The sequence below is a fragment of the Benincasa hispida genome, chromosome 7 (assembly GCF_009727055.1).
Source record: "Benincasa hispida cultivar B227 chromosome 7, ASM972705v1, whole genome shotgun sequence".
NCBI lineage: Eukaryota > Viridiplantae > Streptophyta > Magnoliopsida > Cucurbitales > Cucurbitaceae > Benincasa > Benincasa hispida.
This window is the reverse complement of record NC_052355.1, coordinates 22515906-22538853: the sequence shown is the minus strand read 5'-3', so window position 1 is coordinate 22538853 and position 22948 is coordinate 22515906. Positions and strand designations below refer to the sequence as shown.

The 22948-nt window shown below is 35.6% G+C and overlaps 1 protein-coding gene across 4 annotated transcripts; it reads right to left on the bottom strand.

Annotated features, from left to right (window-relative positions):
* Positions 1-2344: 2344 nt before the first annotated feature.
* On the bottom strand, positions 2345-22248 carry LOC120081378. 4 transcript variants are annotated; one of them, XM_039036204.1, is made up of 24 exons: positions 21826-22242; positions 21170-21294; positions 20477-20561; positions 19925-19978; positions 19680-19771; positions 19464-19567; positions 13537-13612; positions 12605-13034; positions 11481-11813; positions 11090-11260; positions 10850-10948; positions 10691-10763; positions 9578-9705; positions 8882-9173; positions 8541-8776; positions 8337-8458; positions 5836-5956; positions 5244-5299; positions 5022-5112; positions 4741-4930; positions 4593-4661; positions 4414-4517; positions 4268-4330; positions 2345-2905 (listed from the first exon to the last, which is right to left on the bottom strand). In XM_039036204.1, the coding sequence occupies exons 1-24, from the start codon at positions 21889-21891 to the stop codon at positions 2798-2800; spliced, it is 3288 nt and encodes a 1095-aa protein (XP_038892132.1). In that variant the 5' UTR covers positions 21892-22242; the 3' UTR covers positions 2345-2797. The 4 variants fall into 4 exon arrangements, 3 of the variants coding, with proteins under 3 accessions (XP_038892132.1, XP_038892130.1, XP_038892131.1); XM_039036202.1 differs by having other exon boundaries at positions 11090-11290; positions 21826-22241; XM_039036203.1 differs by having other exon boundaries at positions 9578-9687; positions 11090-11290; positions 21826-22241.
* Between the last annotated feature and the right edge of the window lie 700 nt (positions 22249-22948).

Here is a 22948-nt window from a genome sequence, read left to right as displayed (position 1 = left end):
GGTTCGACTTTCCACCCTACACTTTAATTACAATACCCTCCATTCAAAAATATATATATATATATAAATAAATAAATCAAGAAAAATATTCAAAACCCGTCTTAATATTCAAATAAATACATTAGGGACATTTTGACAATTTTTATTTTTTAAATAACCGGCCAAAATAACTTTCTAAAATATTTGACACGTTTTGCAAGTTGAACCGCATGAATTGATTTTTTTTTTTTTTTTTGGAAACATTTTTCTTTAGTTTAATCAAATGTGGGGGAGTTTTTTTTCTTTTTAATTTCCTCTTTTGATTGATGATTTTTACCCCAACTTGTGTTTATTACTTTTCACCTAAGTTAAAATAATAACCACATATTATAATAATCAATTCAGCACTTCAACGCCTCTTAAATTTATAATTATGAAAATTTAGTCAATGCGATTTTAAATGCAATAAAGAGATCTAGACTTCATACCCTTCCTTTGCTTTTTTTTTTTTTGACTTTGACATGTGGAGTGGAGGTTTAAACTTCGGACCCATTTGGATTGACTAAAAAAAACAATTTTTGTAATTAAAAAACTCATTTTTATTTAAATACTATTGATCAAAATTGTTTAAAATACACTTCAAATAGTTTTTGAAGTGGTTACTAAACATTCCAATTTTTTTCTAAAATGACTTATTTTTTAAATTAAACATATGAAAATGTATTCTAAACATACCCTTCTACCTCTTTTTATTGAGAGAATATAATACTTTAACCACGTTACAAACTTACCGTCTGATTTTATTTTATATTTTTTTTTAAGAAAAAACAATAGTAAGTTTTAGTCAATTTTTTTCCATGTGAAATATGTCATATCTTGCTCCTTTTTTCTTTTTAATCTTCATTATCTCCTTAGCTCTTCTTTTAATTTTCAAATTCCCCCCTTTATATTTAATAGCTATATTTCATTTTAGGGAAATTAATTAAGTAGGTTCTATTTTCAAACCCCAATTCTAGGATGATTAAGGAACAAACAAATATCTATTCGGAAAATGTCTATTTTAGTCTCTCTTTTTTTCCCTTTAAATAACCATTTTACTCTCATAGTAATTTTATCGTTCATTAGTTAACATATGGATAAAGATAACTTCATATATGTCCGCCCCCTTAGTAACATACTCATATATTAATGGCTTAAGTGGGTGTTTTCAAGTTGCACTACAATAATTACACCTCAAAATGCTTGCTTTTTAAAAGTTGAGAGATTCGGTTTGATATTTTGAAAGCAATACCACAAATTTTGTTTAATTTTATTATTAATTTATTTTTAGTTTCAAAGCTTTATGTATAGATCCTTTGTAAGTAAGGTTCAAAATATCAATGTTGATAAAAATATCGAGATCCTAATTTTATGAAAGTATCAATAGAAATATCAATATCGATAGATATTTTGAAAAAAAATTATGGAAATTGATGAAAAGTGATGGAAATTGTTATAATCAGTTAATAAAATTTTGATTGGGACTTAATTAGACTATAATTAACCATTTTTAATCATAATTTCTATAAAGTAAGACAACATTTAGATGTTTATTGTAAATATATGTGTAAATATTGATGCAAGAGTAGAAATTTAAAAAAGAAATGAAAAATAATTACAAAATAATATAAAATTTAGGAATACTTTGGGGTGAAATGACGTGAAAATAATGAAAGGTTTGGATGGTTAAAGAAGAAAACAACTCGCATCAATTCAGTTTTGAGGTGAAATAATGTGAAAATTTAATGAAAAATGTTTGAATGAAGTTAAAAAATAAATATATGTTATTTTTTGTAGTCTTTTCAAATTTAGTTTCTTTAGAAGTAAAAGTTTTAGGTAAAAAATAAACTAAAAATTGAGAAACGTTGAAAATTAGAAAAAGTAACATAAAAAAGGTTTAATTCTTTGTTGAAAATGACACTGACATGTGAAATTATAGAATTGTGTATAATCAAGACCATAAAATTGAAAAACTTAAATTGAGTTGATGCAATTAATTAAAAAAATCAAAATATCTAGAAATCTCGAAATTTCATCAAAATTGAGAAAAAATAAAATTTTTCCCAATCAAAATTTCTAGACAATCGAAATCTTGAAATTTCGATCAAAATTTTGAGATTTTGATAGAAATTTTAGACCATGTTCGTAAGTTTAAGACTAATGAAACAAGATAAAAATGTGATTTATTTTTGCCTCTAGAATCCCCCTGCTCATGGAGCTATGGTTACAAAAGCAACACAAGAACAATCTGTCCAATAATATCACCCAAACAATCTCAAAGTTTAGTCAAATAAAATTTATATTTTCATTAATACTCTTTTAAGTATTATACAGATTTGTTTTCATACAAACTCAAAGATAATTACATTTATATATCGTACCTTTATGTCTTCATCTCTCGAGTCGAGCTCAAAGAGTATGATTACATCAAGTGGGTGACCCATACAATGGAAGGGGAAGAAAACTACCTTTGTTATCCTTTTCTTTTCTTTTCTTTTCCCATCCTATAATTCAGATGAATGACAATGCATCTATGTTCCTAAAAATATCAATAAAAAAGGACTCTGTTGCATAAATTGTTATATGTACAGAAGACCTTTGTTCATAAATTATATACCAATTTGGAAGAGGGAAGAGGCCACAATGCAGATCTGAAACTCTAGTGGAAACCCTTTGACAGATTATAGATTTGTCATTTCAGACAATGCACCAACCTGATTCAAATATAGCAAGAAAACACAACTTTGTTCATACTGTCCAAGTCCAAATTCCTGTTATCTCACAATTGCCACCATTTACGATTTTCCATTCTCTTGGCCAGTTCCTTGGCCATATCTGCAAAGTTCTCGGCTCCATTCTTAAGTTCTTCTGTTCGTTCACTGAGTTTCTGGTATCAATTCAACAAGAAAAGTTAGAGGTCGTTGCATTGATTGTATGGCAGATTCTTTAATGACTCTGCATATATTTATTGTTTTCCAAAATATCGATGTTTTATTTCAGTCATTTAATTTTAAGAAGATTGAAACAATCGAAACAACTAGAATGATATTGAAATATGAAAGATAAAGAATTACAAGATGATCGAGTAATTTGAGGTACTTTGACCCACCCTCAGCCCCACTTGAGCAATCTCAATCACGGGTAAGCTCACTAAACTAATGGCATGCTTTTATCCTTTTGATAGGAATGTTATTAGAATAGAAATAGAGATATTAGTAGGTATTATAGGTATGTTAGTAATTGGCTAAGAACTTTGTTAGAAAAGTTAGGTTGCAGATACTATGAGGGAGAAAGGAGGATGGGAGGAGGTGTGCAATATTTTGGTGAGTGATTTAAGGCTTGAAAGAGTTCTCAAGAAAGGGAAGGTTCATGTACCTCAAACACTTGGGTTCTATCACCTTTCATAATCCCACTATTTATAATAAATCAAGACAACATTCCCAACAGATTACTAATATACCCTTAATACTCTTATAATATTCCTAATTTTATCCTAATATGATGCCCACAAGTATTCATGATACTTTCCCTTTGAGATACTTCGCCTCACTCGAGCCTAAATCAACTAACAATTGACTACCTTCATCCTTTTCCATTCCCAATATTTATAACAAAACCCTCCCGACAAACTCCTTAGCTAATTACTAACATATCCTTGATATCTTAGTGATATTCCTAATTCCATCCTAATAACATTTTACACTGCTATCAGAGACCAATGTTTCAAGTTCTTGCCAACTTAATTTAGCCTCTTTTTTTCTTCACGTTATAAACTCGACTACCTTTCCCCCAAATAATTCATATGATATGCTGAATGCCTAGAATTCCGCATTAACTAAATAGTAGACTCACATATATGGTTAGACATGTCAAACTGGATTATAGTTACAGAAATAGGGGCAGAAACAACAAAGGTAAGTCTCGGTATGATTTTTTTAGTTCAATGGTGGTGATTATCCTAATGTGTTTCGTTGTTGGCTATGGCTACGTTAAGTTGTTTCAGAAGTCCAAAGTAGACAATAATCATGGAGCAAATGCAGTAGTTTGCTATAAGAATCTAAATTTTTTGAAGTTAGGCTTCGAACTTCGATATTCCCCTATTTGAAAGTTGACACCTAACAGTTAATAATCGATTTATCACTCAATTCAACATCATTTTGTGACATTCATATTATCTCATGAGCAACCAAAACCAATCATGTGCATTGAAAGATGCAAAATAGAATAAGGCATTATTAAAGAAACATACATCAAGCTTTTGCTGGCGTTCTAATAGCTTATTCCTGGCTTCTTCAGCTGCCGCAGAAGTACTCTGAAAAGACTTTTAGCAGTCAGAGAACATTCATGATTCCTTAGAGAAAGATAAAAGCAATTCCAAATTATCATAACCAATACCCCAACTTTTCTGTATTTGGCCTTAATTTCTTCAGCTGTCCTCATCTTCGGTTGAGAGTCAGTACTAGCATCTTCAAATAACTTTTCCTTCTCTGATCTCTTGCCTTCATCAATGTCAAAATATAAGTGTAAAACGTAATAGAAATCAAGAGACTACCAGCAGATGAGAGTAACAATACCTTCGTTTTCATTCTTGCTTGTCTTAGGTGAAAACCGCACAACTAAAGGTTCATCAATTTTAATATCATCTGCATCAGAAAACAACGCAATTTCAGAAAGAGAATAAAAAGGTACTAAAGGGGTACAATAAAAGTGCATGTAGAGAACCTATATCAAGCTCGATAATGTCTTCCCCATCAGTCACACCTTTGGAGGGCTTTAAAAATGGAGGATATGAGAACAAACTTTCAAGATGTGCATCATTCAATTTACAAAGGCCAAAAGGGTCCACATCGTGTTCCACTTTACCACCCATGAAGCCCTTAACAACACTACCTAAAATCCCAGGAGTAGAATTCTTGGACAGTAGAAACGAAACAGCAATCAGACTTCCCGACAGGAGAATTTTAAAAACATTGAAAAATGACCAGAAAGTAAAGTAATACTACATGTTTGTTCTGGCTAGGATAAAAGTTGTCCGACACCTCTGCAGCAGCTGCAAGGACTTTATCGTGGAGGCAAGCCAAAGACTCGGGAATCCTAAAAAGTAAGGAATATCATCTCAAACTGATGAAATAACATCATCTGTGAACTTAGAGATTAAAAGCTTGATAGGAAGAAGACACACTAATCCCCTCATAACACACACAATATAATATTGGGAGAAAAACCTGAAAGCATTTTCATAGATCAATAGAGAGACAACCGCAAACTCAGTCCCATTTAACTGTAAATTCAAATCATAATAGAAATAAGTAAATGTAAATCACTCATGATACCAAGCTATCAAACTATATTAACTTAGTCATGATCACCATTGCTTGATAGTTATCCAGAACAAAATGGTAAAAAAAATAATAATAAATAAATAAATAAAAAGGTGCAGACAAATTGTGTGATGCTTCCGCATCTGGAAGCATCACACTTGAGAAGATTAAGGAAATCCAAATGAATACAGTGCAAGAAATATGTATATTTGGGGTCAAAATCATAGTCTTAATTTCTCTTAAATCGTTTGATAATGATTTCAAATTGTCTATATCCGTCTTTCTTTGTTTCTAGACTTTTTTCTTCCATGTTCGTTTTCACAATTAAAAAAATAAAATTCCATATGAATACTAGCTTGTTATTTTTTCTTTTTATAGCATTTTTGAAGTTGAAAACAACAAAAAATGTAAATAATTGTTTGACAATTATTCTGTATCCATGGTCTTTGAGAAAATAAAGAAACTCAAAAAACTTATTTATCAGGGGAGAGAGAACCAGCATGATTTGGCCATCATCAGAAGAACAGATTGTTTTGTCCATGTTCGTCTTGAAGTTCCACCGTAGAATTGACGTCAAGGAACTTTCCCACACCACTTCCTCAAGATTTTGGAAGGATCTGTTTAGAGATGGAAGCAACTTGCAGTTAATTATTAAGACAGTCAACGTATTATTGCTTGAACTAAAACAGAACGCATGGCAAACACATGGCCAATGGAAAAGTAAAAGGGTGCAACTAGAAAATAAATCATTTGGTTCGATGTAAAGATTATTGCTAGTAATTCAAAAGGATGTATGGGTTGAAAACAAAAACTGTTTTCAGTTTGAAACATTGAAAACGGCTTACACATGCCAAAACTCTTTGGTAGGATTGTACTTGTTTGATGATATGAAATTAAATTTGCCTTCACCCATCAGTTTAAGTTTTGGGTCAATTGGTGATTTAAGATGGTATCAAAGTAGGTTGGTTTAGGAGGTGCTGCGTTCAAATCCCTGCAATATTATTTCCTCCCCAATGAATATTGACTTCCAGTTGTTCTTCATATTTCAAACCCACAAATGAGGGGGAGTGCTAGATGATATCAAATTAAATTTGCCTACACCCACCAGCTTAAGCTTTTGGGTCAATCGGTAATCTAAGAGTACTAGACATTTTTCATTCTACAAAGACAAATTACCCCATGTGGCTCTAAAAAACTTAGGCACCTCCCCCTTCAACACGCTTAAGCCCAAATAACCATATAACTCTTTGGTTAGCACCGTCTCACTTACTCTAATTTATAACCACCCTCTTGTTACTTGCCCTCTCATTCACTATCTATATCCCTTCACCCCCCTCCCCCCAACAAATACTGTCTCTTATACACATCTAGATGTGTATAAGAGACAGCTAATAACCATGACTAATATACCCTTAATGTTCAACCTTACACAATCCTATCACACAGGGGAAAGATCCTAGTAAACTTTTGTTTTCGACTATATCATAAATATTCATACCATCTAGGCATAAAAGCCATATGAATACCTAGCAGTTGTTTGGAATTTTGGCTCTCATAATCTGAGATATAGAATCCAACCCAACTAGCTACTGGAAAAGGGACTTCACCTGAAAAGGCTTATGACACCATTTTCCAAATTTGAAAATCTAGGACAGGTAATAAGGTAAGATCTACAAATTTCCTATAAAGGAGCTTAGAAAGCCCACTCTTCGAACTCTTGAATATTCAAGGATCTCCTAATATTAAGTATCCAATAACCCATTTGAAGAGTTCCAAGAATTTCCTAATTGTATTATTTTTATGTTGAAAGAGAATCTGGACATTGAGTGTGTTCTCTTCTTCCTTATGTCATTCCGAAACCTAGTTTTAAATCACTACCCACCTCACTGTCTCTCAATCCTAAATAATGACGTTAAGTTTGACGATCAATGGCAGACGATCGAATGTTTGTAGTTGCAATTGCCGTGGACCACTTATCCTCCTACCTTGCTTGCTTGCAGTCGCTCACTTCGTCCCATATATAGAAGAATTCCTTATCCTAATCATTTCGAAAGAAGAGTTTGACTCCTTTTCTTAGTTTTGAAAGTCCCAATCCTCCCATGAGTAGTGGAAGGGAAACTGTTTTTCACTTGATCAATGAATTCCTCCTGAATAAGTTTTGCCACCCCCACGCCAAAGAAACTCTTAAAAGCCAAAGAGGATGAAGAAGTCAAAATGCAGCCATCCCTTATTGCAACTCCAAACTTCTAAAGCTCCCTCCAATATTTTACTAGAAATATATGTAGCAGACACCAACAATTTTGAAAGACCAACTTTTATTGACTCGACTACCGAGAACCCTGTTGGAAAGGTAGATGGTAAAGAAAAGATGGGTTAACTTATGCTTGTTAAATACCAAGAAAAATAAGATGTCGATAGCAAGTTGCAAATGACTGGAGTAGATTTCAACTTTCTGAAGAAAGCAAAAATTTTACTAAAACAACTTCCTCCATGGTCCCTACATTTCACTATATGTGAAACAACTTGCTAGATGAATTGGTGTTTTCCACGAAGTTCTAAGAGGTTGAACTACTCCTATAGGTACTTTCTCGAAGGAGAAGCCAAAACTCTATGGACAACTGTGTGGACCCGTGGAACAGAAAATCTTCGTGGACATCTCCATACTAATGGGAAAGCCTTATATTTTCATTGAACTCTTGAGTCCTTAATGGTGCATTGTTCTTTTTATAGCTATAATGTGTCTTAGATAGATCTTTGCACGGTTTTGTGTACTTTTCACCTATGAACGAAAGTAAGCTTCTTATTTATTATTTATTTATTTTTGGGTGGGGGGGAGCTCTCCAATTTAGGACACAGTAAAGAAAAATTGTTCCTCTCAATTGTTTATAAAATAATTTAATCTAGTTCTCAAAATATTCTTTGGCTATAATTTCTGAATAAAACACAAATTTTGATTCTTAAAAATTGGCAAAAAAGAAAGCACATTCAGAACTTCACCTGATCTCAATCATACCATTTTGGTAAAGAACTACCAAGCCAGACACTTTACCGTCCTTTAACATTGTAGTCCAACAACATGGTCTTGTAAGATTCACTTTCTGTAAAAACTTATTCCCACCCTAGAATAAAGTAAGGACGCTCAACATATTAGCAAAAACATATTAGAAATCAAGGAAGTATGGTAAAAACACCAGAGGGCACCTCATTAATAAGCTTCAAGGGCTGCAGGTATAATGCTGTCTCACAGCAAAGCAAAATGAATAAGTTAGCAATTGTTAACTCTACATTCGCAATTTCACTTGAGGTCTCAGATCCGATTTCATGTGATGTACTTCCAGAGTGGGCATTGGCAGGTAAAGAAGAGCTTTCTCCATTGCTCTTCGGGGTGCTTGGTGCATGAGTTCCACCGAATGCTTCAGGTGATAAGTAATCACCCTCTGAGCAAAAACTTAAATGTGACAAACAATTCTAAGAGTATCCAGAGAAAAGAAATAAAAAGAAACAGAATTATTTTTGTTTTCTTTTTATAATGAAACACATACCAATAAGATACATGGATATTGAAGTCAACTCCTTTGCATTTGTTGACTGAAAGCTGATGAGTTCGCCGTTAGTACTATCGAGGACAGCTAAATCTGATTTCTTGGTCATTACGAGCAAAATTCCCTTTCTGGGAGGATTGACAATTTTAGGTATCGACTCCTCAGAACTAGCCTCCAAGTGATTTGTCTCTGGAAATACTTTCATAGCCAGAGATATGACTGGAGATCTTGAGTTGGACACATCATTTGTCAGATATAGTAGTGATAATGTGTCAGTATCAATCACTGCAACCTGTCATAAAAATTCGCAAGAGTAAGCATTTAGAATGTATTTGATAGGACTTCGTTTTGTTTATCACAATTTTGGCTAAGGCAAGGGAGGATTAGAGAGCCTGTGAGTCTCACAAAAACTTACAGTGCCCTGCAACCTAACTAACGATATTCATTGGAGCCCACAAAATACCCCAAATACACGCCCCTAAATAATAAGCAAAGTCACACAGACACACAGACTCCCTTACATATTACATGGCTCTCCCTTTTTCACTTTCTTACATGTATAACGCTTCGTGATTTGGGATCTATTAGTATTGTGCTTATGCTCAAGAATACTCGAGGCAGCAGAATAGAAACAATGGTAGGTCAACAAACTTTTGACACTTTAACAAATAAACATGATGTGCACGATAAGCTCACCTGTCCTGATTCGAATCCAACAGCAAGTATGGCTCCACTGTTCTCAAAACTTAGAGTGCTAACAGAAGAATTTACAAGAGAAAACACAGCTGCACATTGGATTCCTTCTCCTTTATGCATATTATGAACTACAAGCAAGTTAGAAGTAAAAGATACATATATTAATGATAGAAATACAGTAGTAATATATGCATCATGCTACCTTGGGAGAAAGGAAATGCAAAAGTTCTAGGCCCCACTGTCTCCTACTTACACTCGTCAACCAACTGGCTGCCTTCATTCACTTAGTCACATCTTTTATGCCTACTCTAACAAACAACTGAAGCCCGCCACCATTATTCATTATTAACTCATTTATTTATTTAGGATATGTTCTTTGGAACTCTTTGATGTGATTGAAATGGATGCACAGTCATGGAAATTTCAGTTGTGGGTTGGGGGCTCCACTAAAGCCCACCACCATTATTCATAATGAACTTTTATTTATTTATTTAGAGAAGACTTTCGTTCTTCTGGACTCTTTGGTGTGATTGGAATGGATCCTTCAGAGAAACTTCAATGAGGGGTGGGGGTAGGGGTGGTGGGAGGAGGGGACTCCCTCATCACTAAAGCCATCCCCATTATTCATAATAATTCCTATTTTGTATTTAGGGTGGGCTTTTGTTCTTCTCGACTCCTTGGTGTGATCGAAATGGATGCATATTCGTAAAACTGTTCCTATCTCAAGGTTCTTCTAGATTTGATTATTTTTAATACCCTTCATTAGTGTAAATGGAAGCCCTATTTTTGCTTCCTTCTTTAATTGGAGATCTTTTGTGTATTGTCTTTTGGGTGTTTGGGAGCTTTTAACTCTGTTTATTTCATTCCATCAGTGAATTTGTTTCTTATTCCAAAAAATAAAATAAAATAAAAATGAAAAGCATTTCAAAGATTATACATTAACAAGCCTTTATTAGCCATTTTCTTCTAATCCACAATACATCGTAGGACTTCGAAAATTCTCCTACTGGCACCTTATGATGGCTGTGTTCATCTCAGTACATAAGGACATCACTGAAGTTAACTCTAGAAACCTATTGTCATCAATTTAGGGAATTTTACGGATGAAGATACCTTCATTTTTAGTCTCTGTCACATAGTGTAAGCTTGCCCCTTCCAAGCTCCCAACTAGTTTGTAAAGACGAACCTACAAACTCCCAAATGTGAATATAGTGACAATCATTTATTTCAACTCTCTTGAAAGAAGAGACCTAAAAGAATAAATGACATTACCAGGCCACATTCATTGCCCACAGCTATGGTAAGAGTGACCGAGCAAAAGTCCAAAGCTGATATTGATGCACTTAGACCAGCAATATTTAAACCTATTACCTGTACATAATACATGCCATATTCGAGTGTGCTCTATTGATGGAACTCATGAGTTTGCTCATAACCTAACATAAACAAAAGAGCTATCTGCAGAATATAATATAATTGTAACTTCAAGAGAACATAGCATGAAATACAAACCTCAGGCTCTAAATAGAGGATAAGTGAGAATGATGGATATGTTGCATCCCATATTCGGATTGAACCATCTTGGTAACCAGCTATATACACTCTCTCAACCTGATAATCTCCAGCATCATGGAGTTGAGATGGTATACCACCAGTCAAAAGCCACGTTGTATCCCCTGGAACCTGAGTATGATGTTTTGCAGTAGGGATACTCTATGGGAAAAAGAACATTGTATCACACTAACATGCACAATGATTTGCAGTTAATATGACTGAAAAACTCAAACCATATTATTTGATTCTATCTGAGATTCTGAATAAATAAACAATTTATCTTAATGGTAAATTATTTTCTTCCACTATTATTAAATTAGGTTGGCTAATCATATGAAAGATAGAGTACCTCATCCAGAGCCCTGAAGACCTTTCCCTCTCTATGAATGAAACCTAACTTTGCGACCATCACACGTGGTTCGATATTGGGTATTACCATAGGATATTGCACGCCAGAACCAGAAGATATTTTCTCTTGTTGAGACATTAGGCCAGACAAGTAAGCATTATCATAAGCATGCAACTGTCCAGGATTTGCCAGTACAAATAGGGAAGTGCCTCTTTTTGTTTCACCAACGTTAGGTGCTAAAACAATATCCGCGAAAGAACCATCAAGTGTAAGGTCAACGCGTCCAATGCATTTCAAGCTTTTTAGTCCAGAAGACCAATCAAGGCTTAGAATCTGTAACAAAACAACAATCATATTATGAATTTGGAGCAATAAATAGTAGCAAAACAAGGTAAAGTTGACAAAAATATGCAAGGGTTGATGAAGAAACAAACCATAATTTTCCTTAATATTAATTATAGAACTCAAGTTAGTGAAAACCTGAAAAATATATTCGTTTTTAGTTTACATTCTATGGATGGACTTATTCATGCAGAAGTGCTCCTGTAGTTTTTCATCATAATGCCCCAACAAGTGATCGTGGGGCCTTTCAGATTTTCAAAGCATCGCAAAGTAGTCCAAATTTCTATCAACAACAGATATAACAGTCACCCAAAACATACAGACATACACAAGTTCAACATAGCAAGTCGCATCATATAGAAACAAGCTTATAATGCATATTGAAAGATTTCTAGACTAAGTTGTTCATGTCTTTTAACAGAGCTTCACTTGCAAGTCTTGTTTACAATTTTCTATGCAATCTTTGTAGGCTTTTCCTTTCTTGTACGAAATTGATAATTGGAATAAACAGGCAAATAGGGAACACAAAAAGGACGAGACCCACAAAGCTACATTGATGTGTACAACCCAATAGCCTCTTAAGCTTGTTAATTTGCCTTCCAACTAACGATCAAGTTATATAAACTTGGAAGCATATTTTTTTCCACCTTTTTTAAATCACATTGAAATAGGAAACTATGCAACTACAATGGAGAGGTAGAAAGGCTAAAATTTAATGCACATCATACGGTATGCAACTATAATGGAGAGGTAGAAAGGCTAAAATGTAATGCACATCATACAGTAAGCACTTCTGGAGATCCAATTTCATCGCCACCATATACAAAAAGCTTTCCCTTGTGATTTTGCAACTCACTTGGACACCAACGCAAAATAATCACAGGTAGTCTTCTATTGGCTGATGATAACTGAAGCTTGACAACATTATTACGAGATTGATTAACTTGCTGATCTTTGGAAGAGGTAACATTTGAAAAATTCCAAAATAAGATATCTCCATCAACGTAGCCAACAGCTAGGATTGACCCATCACTAGTTACCCAACAGAGAGAGCTTATTTCTTTCTCCAATTCAAGGTCTGATACATCTGTTGAGTGATTAGTCGTGTTACCCTCTGTCAATTCAAGGTCCTTGTGACCTCTAACTAACACAGCTCGATCTTCAGAAGCATCCCAAAGAACAAGCAAGCCATTTTCATAAGCAATCAGCACTCTGAAAAAGAAGACATTCCATTAATTTTACATAGAACAAAATAAAATTTATCAACATAATAATTATAACACCAAATGTGCATTGAGCCAAGTTGCCTTTATCCCACTTAATTCAATCAGATGATTAAGTGATAAAGAATCCTCAATAACAGAGATAATATTGTGTCAATTCATTGTTGTACTAATACTTTCCATCATTCACTCTCACCCTCACACCCACCCCCACCACCCACCAACACACACACACACACACAGAAAAGTCTCTATAAACTACATGGAAAAAAAAGAAAAAGAGAGAGAGACAGAGAGACAGAGAGGGGGGAAAAAACTGAGTGCGCACTTCCAAGCTCCAGCCTCAGTAAACTAGATGGAAAAAAAAGACTCAATTGGAAGCATCAGAGAAGTTCTTATCACTCTTTGGGTTAAAAACTTATGATGAGGAAAAAATATCAATTTTGACATCAGACAGGGAAACAAGAGGCAAAGTTAAAGTATTTTCTTGCCTATTTCCAAGAGAACAAGGTTGAAGGAGAACTCCAACAACTGAAGTTTGATCACGCAGTTCCACCCCAGTTACCTCTGAGAAATTAAACATATAATAAATATTAGTATGATCTATAAATGCAGAACTACTTTATTATCCCAACGTCTGTTACAATAACAAAGTTAAAAGAAGGAAAAAAATTGAAGGAGAAATAAATTGAGTATTCTGACTGGCTCAAAGCTTAGAAGTCATTTCTTCTAAAATGCACATGATTGAGATGGTTCAACATTATTGTGCCTGAAGGCATTAAATAATGAAGACTACGCACAGCAGTTAATATCAGAAAAAAGGAAAACATTTCTACCAAATCATAACATTCATGTAAATTGCAATGAGACATACAAAATTCGTTTTCTGATAGATTTTTTCTAAATCCTAAACAGGAAGTCTTAAACTCGGAAAAATGTGTCAATTGAGCTTTCAGTAATAAGTTTACTTATCATTACTAAGAAACTGTCCACAGCATAATCTATGCAAAGCAAGTGAATTGAATAGGTGAAAGCAACTTTTATTTTGTTGAAATTGTGGTTTAGCCCTAAGGGCTTTTTGGTCTTTTTATGTGGTGTCTACAGTCTAGGGTTTCTTACTGTTTGGTTATTTATACATGTCCCTGTAGTGTGTACTGTGTATCAGAAAAATTAATAAAAAACGCTTATCGTGGTTTTTTCTCCCTAGTCTAGGGTTTTCCATGTAACTTTGGTGTTTTTTCTCTTCTACCCTTTTATTTTCAATATGATATCAGAGCAAGGTGATGAGATCGTGGCAGGGATTGAAGAAATTCAGTCGTCAAACCTAGCAGGGGATGCAAATCAAGTAGAAAATTTCCAAAGTGCTGAAATTAGGGTTGTTGTCGACCAATATTTACGATCGTTACTTGGGCCATTGCAAACAGCCACCACCGTCGCACAGCCCACCAATCAGATCCAATCGCACAGCCCATTGCCACTGGCCTCCTTCCCTCCATCGCATAGCCTTACAGTGGGATTCCACCAACCAAACAGCCTCTCCCGTGCCTTCAAACGCAGCCACTGCTGCCGTCGAGCATCTCAGCCACCTTCAGAAAACCTAAGCCGCAGCAGATCGCCGGAAATTTTCAAGCGCTACCGTCACAACCAATCGGACAGCAGCTAAGCAGCGCCTAAAACCAGACAACCCTACCTAGGCGCGCAACTGACCGTTCCTTCAAACCAGGCGCCAAACCAACCGGTCCAACTGAACCATTCAGTCCAGCCGAACCCGATTTAGTCAGCCCAGCCGATTCATCAGGGCCACTTCTTTGCTCAGCCAACCGCTTCCTCCACGCCAATGGAGTCTGTGTATTCGGGTTTTTGTGGACAACAACAACCCACGATGGGTTTTGGCGGAAAGATTGGTTTACAACAGCAACTGGCACAGTTGCATCAGCAGATTTCGGCACTCGGGGCAGCCGTTAGATCCACGGCAAATCCTTCGGCTGACTGTCATCCAGATACGTATTTAGACTTTCCATTATGTTCACCAGAAACGGTAACCGCTTACCCTACTTTACCTATTACAAACATTATGTCTGGTTCTGTGGATCAATGTTAGAAATTACACGGTCATTCACCAAATGGCAAGCGGCGCCCTCCAAATGATAAGTCTAAATCCGATCAAGCCTTTGTTGGTGAAACAGTTGATGATGCCTCCCCAGTGACCAGCCATGTGGATCCAAGTACAGTTGGGACCAGCAATGTTGCACAATCAAGTACTCTTCAGTCCTTTAGTTTCCTTGTTGAGGGGGATGAGTCCTGGATTCTTGACTCAGGAGCAACGGACCACCTAACTGGATCATCTGATCAATTCCTCTCCTATTATCCAAGTACTGGAAATGAGAGAATACAAATTGCAGATGGGTCGTTTGCCCCCATTGCTGGAAAGGGTCACTTATCTCCAATTCAATGACTGGTTTTACAGAATGTCTTACATGTGCCAAAGATATCTTATAATTTGCTATCAGTTAATAAATTAACTAGAGATTTGAACTGCAAAGTCGTTTTCTCACCAGATAATGTTTTATTTCAGGACCTGAGTTCGGGAAAGGTGATTGGTACTGCCCGGCACAATAGGGGGCTCTATTTCCTCTTTGAGGATGCTTCTTTTAGGAGTTTATCTAACACTTGTTTACTATCTTCTCTTACTGTTTCTGAAACTGATTTCTTATTATGACATTTTCGTCTTGGACATCCAAACTTTCATTATATGAAATATCTATTTCCCCATTTATTTCGAAATGTGAATATGTCATCTTTATCTTGTGTTGTTTGTATTCGTGCAAAACAGCCTAAGGCGTCCTTTACCTCACAACCCTACAAACCTTCCCAGCCCTTCTACTTGATACATAGTGACGTTTGGGGTCCGTCGAATGTCACAACGGTATCAGGTAAACGATAGTTTGTCACCTTCATGGATGATCACACCCGTCTTACATGTGTGTTCCTTCTTACAGACAAGTCTGAAGTGACGAAGGTCTTTCAACAGTTTTACACTACAGTCGAAACCCAGCTCAATACCAAAATCGCCATTCTTCGAAGTGACAATGGACGTGAATTTGTTAATCAATCCCTTCGTGAGTTTTTAGACTCTAAAGGTATCATCCACCAAAATTCCTGTGCCTATACTCCTCAGTAGAATGGGGTGGCCGAATGGAAAAATCGCCACCTCATTGAAGTAGCCCGATCCCTCATAATACCTGCATCCTTATCATCGTATGTATGGGGAGAAGTTGTACTTACTGCAGCTCATCTCATTAATTGGATGTCCTCTCATGTGCTCAAATTCCAAACCCCCTTAGAGCATTTTAAAGAATCTGTCTCGTCCACTCGCCTTTTCCCAGATGTTCCTCTTCGGGTGTTTGGGTGCACCAATTTCGTTCATAATCATAGTCCTCACCAGAGTAAATTTGCTCCTAGGGCCCCAAAATGTGTCTTTGTTGGGTATCCGATCTATTAACGGGACTACAAGTGTTTTTAGCCTTCCTCTCAAAAGTATTTTGTCACCATGGATGCCACCTTTCTAGAGGACAAACCCTTCTTTCCCGTTAGTCCTCTTCAAGGGGAGACCACAAGTGAAGAGGCTAACATTTCCACTTACTCTGTTCCTTTAAACCTGTTTCCTGAACCTATTCCTGAAACAAATGAGTCTGTCCTCCCTACAAAACAAGTGCTTTGGATAACCTACTATAGGAAACATCTCCAAAAGGAAATAGTTCCCGAAATTGTTCCCCTTGTTGCTCTGCCGGAAGGTGTTCCAGAGTCAGAACCAGAACCGGCTCAGGCTCAAGGTACCACTATTCTTAATGATAATGAGTATGTTGAAGGTGATGTAGTGAACTCTGGCGAAGTCAGGGATGATGGTAGTAATGAAGCGCCAAGTGATGCTCAGGGGATTGAAAATGAACAACAGATGGATACAGATGAACAGGCAGACAAGATCAGTGAGATTGATGCTACCTTGGATTTATCGATTGCTCTGCGAAAAGGTACAAGGTCGTGCACCAAACACTCTATGAAAAGCTTCTTGTCTTACAATAACCTGTCTACGAGATTTAGAGCTTTTACCACCAGCCTGGATATTGTGATGATTCCAAGCAATGTGCACAAGGCTCTGGAAATTCCTGAATGGCGAGCTGCAATTATGGAAGAAATGTGGGCTCTTGAGACTAAAAAAACGTGGGATCTGGTTAGTCTTCCGAGCGGTCACAAAACAGTAGGGTGTATGTGGATTTTTACTGTCAAATACAAGTCAGATGGAATTCTCGATAGATATAAGGCCAGATTGGTTGCAAAAGAATTCACTCAGACATATGGAGTGGATTACTCAGAAACTTTCTCACCTGTGGCAAAACTTAACACCATTCATATTCTTCTCTCCGTTGTCGTTAATCAAGACTGACCCCTACATCAGTTGGATGTGAAAAATGCGTTTCTGAATGGTGAGCTGGAAGAAGAGGTTTATATGAACCCACCTCTAGGTTTTGAAACACAGTTTGGCAATCAGGTTTGCAAATTAAAAAAAATCCTTGTATGGCCTGAAGCAGTCCCCTAGAGCCTGCTTCGATCGATTCACCACTTTTGTTAAATCTCAGGGGTTTGTTCAAGGGCATTCGGATCACACCTTGTTCACTAAGAGGTCAACACCAGGGAAAATAGTTGTCTTAATTGTCTATGTTGACGATATTATACTATCAGGGGATGATTCAGCAGAGATTGACAGTTGAAACGATGGATGGCAGATGAGTTTGATATCAAAGATCTCGGTGACTTGAGATATTTCCTAGGAATGGAGGTAGCAAGATCGAAGGAAGGGATCTCAGTGTCTCAGAGGAATTACACTCTAGATTTGTTGAGAGAGACTGGAATGACTGGGTGTAAACCTGCAGATACGCCGGTAGAAGTCAACTGCAATCTGATAGAATCAGTAGATGACGTTCCTATGAACAAGGAGAGATATCAACGGCTTGTGAGGAAACTGATATATCTTTCGCATACCAGACCTGATATATCGTATGCAGTTAGCCTGGTCAGTCAGTTTATGCAGGTTCCGTATGAAAGACACATGGAGGCAGTTACACGAATTCTGAGGTATCTGAAGTCTTCACCTGGAAAAGGCTTGGGCTGGGCTGGTTCTGATACGGAAGTTCATCTCAAGATATTGTACCTTTGTGTGGGGAAATTTAGTTACCTAAAGAAGTAAGAAGCAAGGTGTCGTGGCTAGAAGCAGTGCCGAAGCCGAATACAGGGCTATGAGCTTAGGTATTTGTGAAGAGATTTGGTTGAAAAAGGTTCAGGTAGATCTTCATCAGGAAAGTCATGACCCGATGAGACTTTACTGTGATTACAAGGCTACCATTAATATTGCAAATAATCCGATTCAACATGACAGAACCAAACACGTTGAGATCGACTGACACTTTATCAAAGAAAAACTGAATAACAGTAGCATTTGCATCCCTTATGTTCCGTCCAGTCAACAAGTTGTGGATGTTCTCACCAAAAGGTTACCTAGACAGACTTGACACCTGTAGTAGCAAGTTGGGTCTCATTGACATCTACGCCCCAACTTGAGGGGGAGTGTTGAAATTGTGGTTTAGCCCTAAGGGCTTTTTGGGCTTTTTATGTGGTGTCTACAGTCTAGGGTTTCTTACTGTTCGGTTATTTATACCTGTCCTTGTAGTATGTACTGTGTATCAGAAAAATTAATAAAAAAACTCTTATCGTAGTTTTTTCTCCCTAGTCTAGGGTTTTCCACGTAACTTTGGTGTTTTTTCTCTTCTACCCTTTTATTTTCAATATATTTAACTGAATGTGCAAACATCATGTGCTACATTTTATCCTTATCAGTTTATATGTAAAGGCATAAAGCTAATAAGATGAGGCGTGGAGTTATCAGATTAAAAGATGATCACGTAACTATTATTGTAAAGCACTCAAAGGTAAATGATAAAGCAAAAAATCAAAGATGAAAAGAAATTCCATGAACCATTCATTACAAGTTCTTTCTCTTCAACCATTTAAATTCTCTATGATGCAGCTTTTTATTATTACTACTATTATATATATTATATACGAGTATTCGAACTAGCTTACATGCACCTCAACTATTTTCATGACAACTGCTTGACCCTATTTCATTTGGTTGACAAGTTAACTTGTAGGATATTAAATCCAAATAAGTAGCCACCAGAAGTTGAGCTCGATTCCTCTCAGACTTTTACTGTTTACCTTGGCCTTTATTGTTTACTTGAGATGCAATTTAGTACTTACGATGACAACTATGGTCAGAACTATAAATCTATATGATATAGACAAGAGAATATCACATGAGATTTTAGAGATGGCTCTAATCCACATAAAAAGAAAGTATTACCAGAAATGACATTTGCTGTGAGATAGTAGGGTGATTGCCTGATTTTTCTTTCTTCAGTATCAAACTTTAAGACAGCCACCATAGCATATTCACTTCCTACATACCTGAATATAATGACAGGTCACAGCTTCATTTATTTTCAAATTAATAACTTCAAAACAAAATAAACAAAAATAATTTTCTTAACAAGGACAATAATGCATGCTGTTACTGTACATGTAGCAGGTGCCATAAAGTACAGAGAAGGCAGTTATATTGGACTCCCATTGTAAAGTAGAAACTAACTGCCTATGCTCCAGATCCCAAACCTATCATTACCAAAGACATTTGAAACAGATCAGCAGCTGGTGGAAAAGAAACTACAGGAAACAATTAATGAAACAAGCTTATTACACAAATCTAGTACAGAAACCCAATGCCTCTTTCTACTGATAAAAATTTAATAGTGTGAAGAGTCAAACCTGGATTTCATTATCGTTTGATATGCTTACTAGAAAACCTTGATTGTGTAAGAACTGTGAAAAAGAACAAAAGAAAACATTAAAATGTCATGATGTCAGAATATCAGCGATGTACATGAGCTTTTGTCATACTGTACATGGTAATTCCAAAATATCAAGATATATTGTTCATTGTCTTTGTATGCAAAATTTAATCTAAATGACCAATAAAATGTCTCTGGGAACGTAACTCCTTGGGAGCTGACGTACAAAACATGAGAATTTAAAAGCCAACAGAAACTAAAGCAATCCATGAGTAGTCTGTATCACAAGAGAGCACCAAACAGACGAGAAACTTACATGCAAAAATGCATGCAATTGTTCGCTCCAATAAACATACTATGTCATTCGAGCTATAAAAATGTATTGAAAGTTTTGCAAGCCATGAGGTACATGAATGATCCATCAAAACTAAGCAGAGATGAATGACGCTCAAACAGGTTGGAGAAAATGCTTAATATGGCAGGCAGGGGAAAGGAAACTTTTTTTTTTTTCTAAACCACAACTAGAGACCTCCAAATTTTTAAATGGCAATGATTTAGGAGAAGTCAAAATAGCTTCAATGTTGTCACCACCAAGAACTTTTATTCTGCCATCCCTGCAGCAAGAAAGACCAAAATATTTTTAGAAAAAAAAACAAATTGGGAGATAAGACCAAAATTTAAAATAGGAAGTTAAAGGTATTTCCTTTCAGATATGATAGCTGGAATTCAAAACCATTTTACTCTTCAAATGCTGAAACACAGAACCATAAATCATTCCAAGCCACTTTCTCACTCGCCAGAATCTCAACAAATTGGAATTAGTGAAAATCATAAAGTGGTTAGGCAAGTTTTTTTTTTTTTTTTAAGACGAGGTTAGGCAAGTTGAATATGCACGTCCTTCACCTTCTCTGTGTACATTCTCCACAATAATTTGAAAGTAGATCAATGATATTGGAACACAATTTCTTTCAAAACACATAAAAATAATACAGAGAAAAAGTTCTGAAGTATTGAAATACACAAGAATTGAAGTATTAAATATATTTCTCTAAGCATAACATTATCAATAAAATCTCTTAGCAAATAGAAAATCATCTAATCAACTTAAAGTGAACCAAAGATATGGGAACTGAACACATGAAGAAAATAAAGAACCCTCAAAGCAACCAATAACCAATGATTAGTGACAAATAATCTTCCAGAAGTTAGCAAGCTAACTTACAGCGTTCCTACAGCTAAAAGACTCTGTATGGGATCATATGCAAGAATTGATGCTGTAGGTGGGATCCCATAGTGAACAGTAACACGTGGGTCCAAATCAGTTCCAGTTAATACTCCCTTCTGTGTCTGCCATCAAAAGAACATTAAGTGCAATCGATACGTTTGCAAAAGTACAAGAAATGATTATTTCAGAGCTGGACTGATTAGTCTATTAGCTAGTGAAAGAGCATTTCACGGAGTAGATATACGTATGCTCAAAAAGTCAATTTTTCCATTATATGGTCCATTAAACGCCGCCAAATATAGAATCAGAAACTTGATATTTTGGAAAGTGAAACTATAATGGTGATCGTAGGTTCAGAACAACATTAACCCAATTGGTAAATTAGAATATAGCTCAAAAACCATATGCTAGCCACCTAGGCATGTGAATAAACTAATTCTACTGAGCCCCAAATCACAAATTAATCAATCATTGCGTAAGAAACAATGCAAAAAGGAAATAACTGATCTCGTTATAACTTTTCCTCATGATTGCACCAGAGTTCAAGCTGAATTCATAGGTACCCATCAACGATTGTTGATTTAAACAAATAAATGTGAAAACCCAAAAGGGGGGGTGGAAGAAAAATGCGAAGAACTTTGGAATTACTCTACCGGAGAAGGAGCTGACGACGATGGAGATTGTTGATTGACGGGTTTATGAAAGAATTTGGAAAACATGGCGGATTATCCAAAAACAGGTGCTGTGTTGGGTTTTTTTTTTTTTTTTTCTCGTTAACCTTCTCCGAAATGTAACTTGATTCTTGTTTCTTGACCTCTTTTGGGTGGTGGGTATTGTTCAAACGAGGGAGATGAGGCATCAGATGAAGAAATTACTCAGAAGAACATAATGGATTTGGATGGAGATGGGGAGGGAGTTCTTGGGGATCGTTGGAAGGTGGCCATTTTTGCATAAACAAAGCTTTGCTTGATCTCCCGGCAAAAGAAATTAGAACGCACAACCATAGCCGTCTGAAGTCTGAATTGCCTGGTCCACGTCCAACCCTTTGAACAACTTTCTTAAGAAAAAGAGAACGAGAAAATTTGAATTTTTTACCAAGTCGGACTATGAAATTAATTTGTTTTAAAACATAGGCTTATAATACATATCAATATATATTCTAAACTTTAGAGTTGTATCGATTAAAATTTTGATTTTTATACCATATTTGATAACTATTTTATTTTGAAAATTAAGTTTCTAAATTCTATCTTCACCTTTAAATGTCTATATTATGTTGTATACTTTCTAACAATGTTTTAAAAACTCAAGTCAAGTTTTAGAAATTAGTTCGGTAACTATTTTGTTTTTCATTTTTTTATTTTTAAAAATTAAGCTCATTTTCTCTCGATTTCTTACAATGGTTTTCTTTAGTGTAATTGAGGTACGAGGACTCAAATCATACACCTAGTAATTACTAACACACTCATATGTCGATTGAATTATGCTCAATTTGGCGATTTCTTACAATGATTGCATCTTTCTTAAGTACGAGAGTTGAATTATTAGTCAAATACAAAAAACAAAAAATGAAAAATAACTACTTTTTTTAGTTTTCAAATTTTGGCTTCATTTTAAAATATTTTGGTAAAGAAAGAGAACAAATCAAGAAACCTAGAGGTGGAATGAGTATTTATAGGCTTAATTTTCAAAAACAAAAGACCAAAAACCAAAAACCAAATAGTTACCAAGCGAGTCTTAGTTTTTTTTAAAAAAAAAATTAGATTACTAAGAATT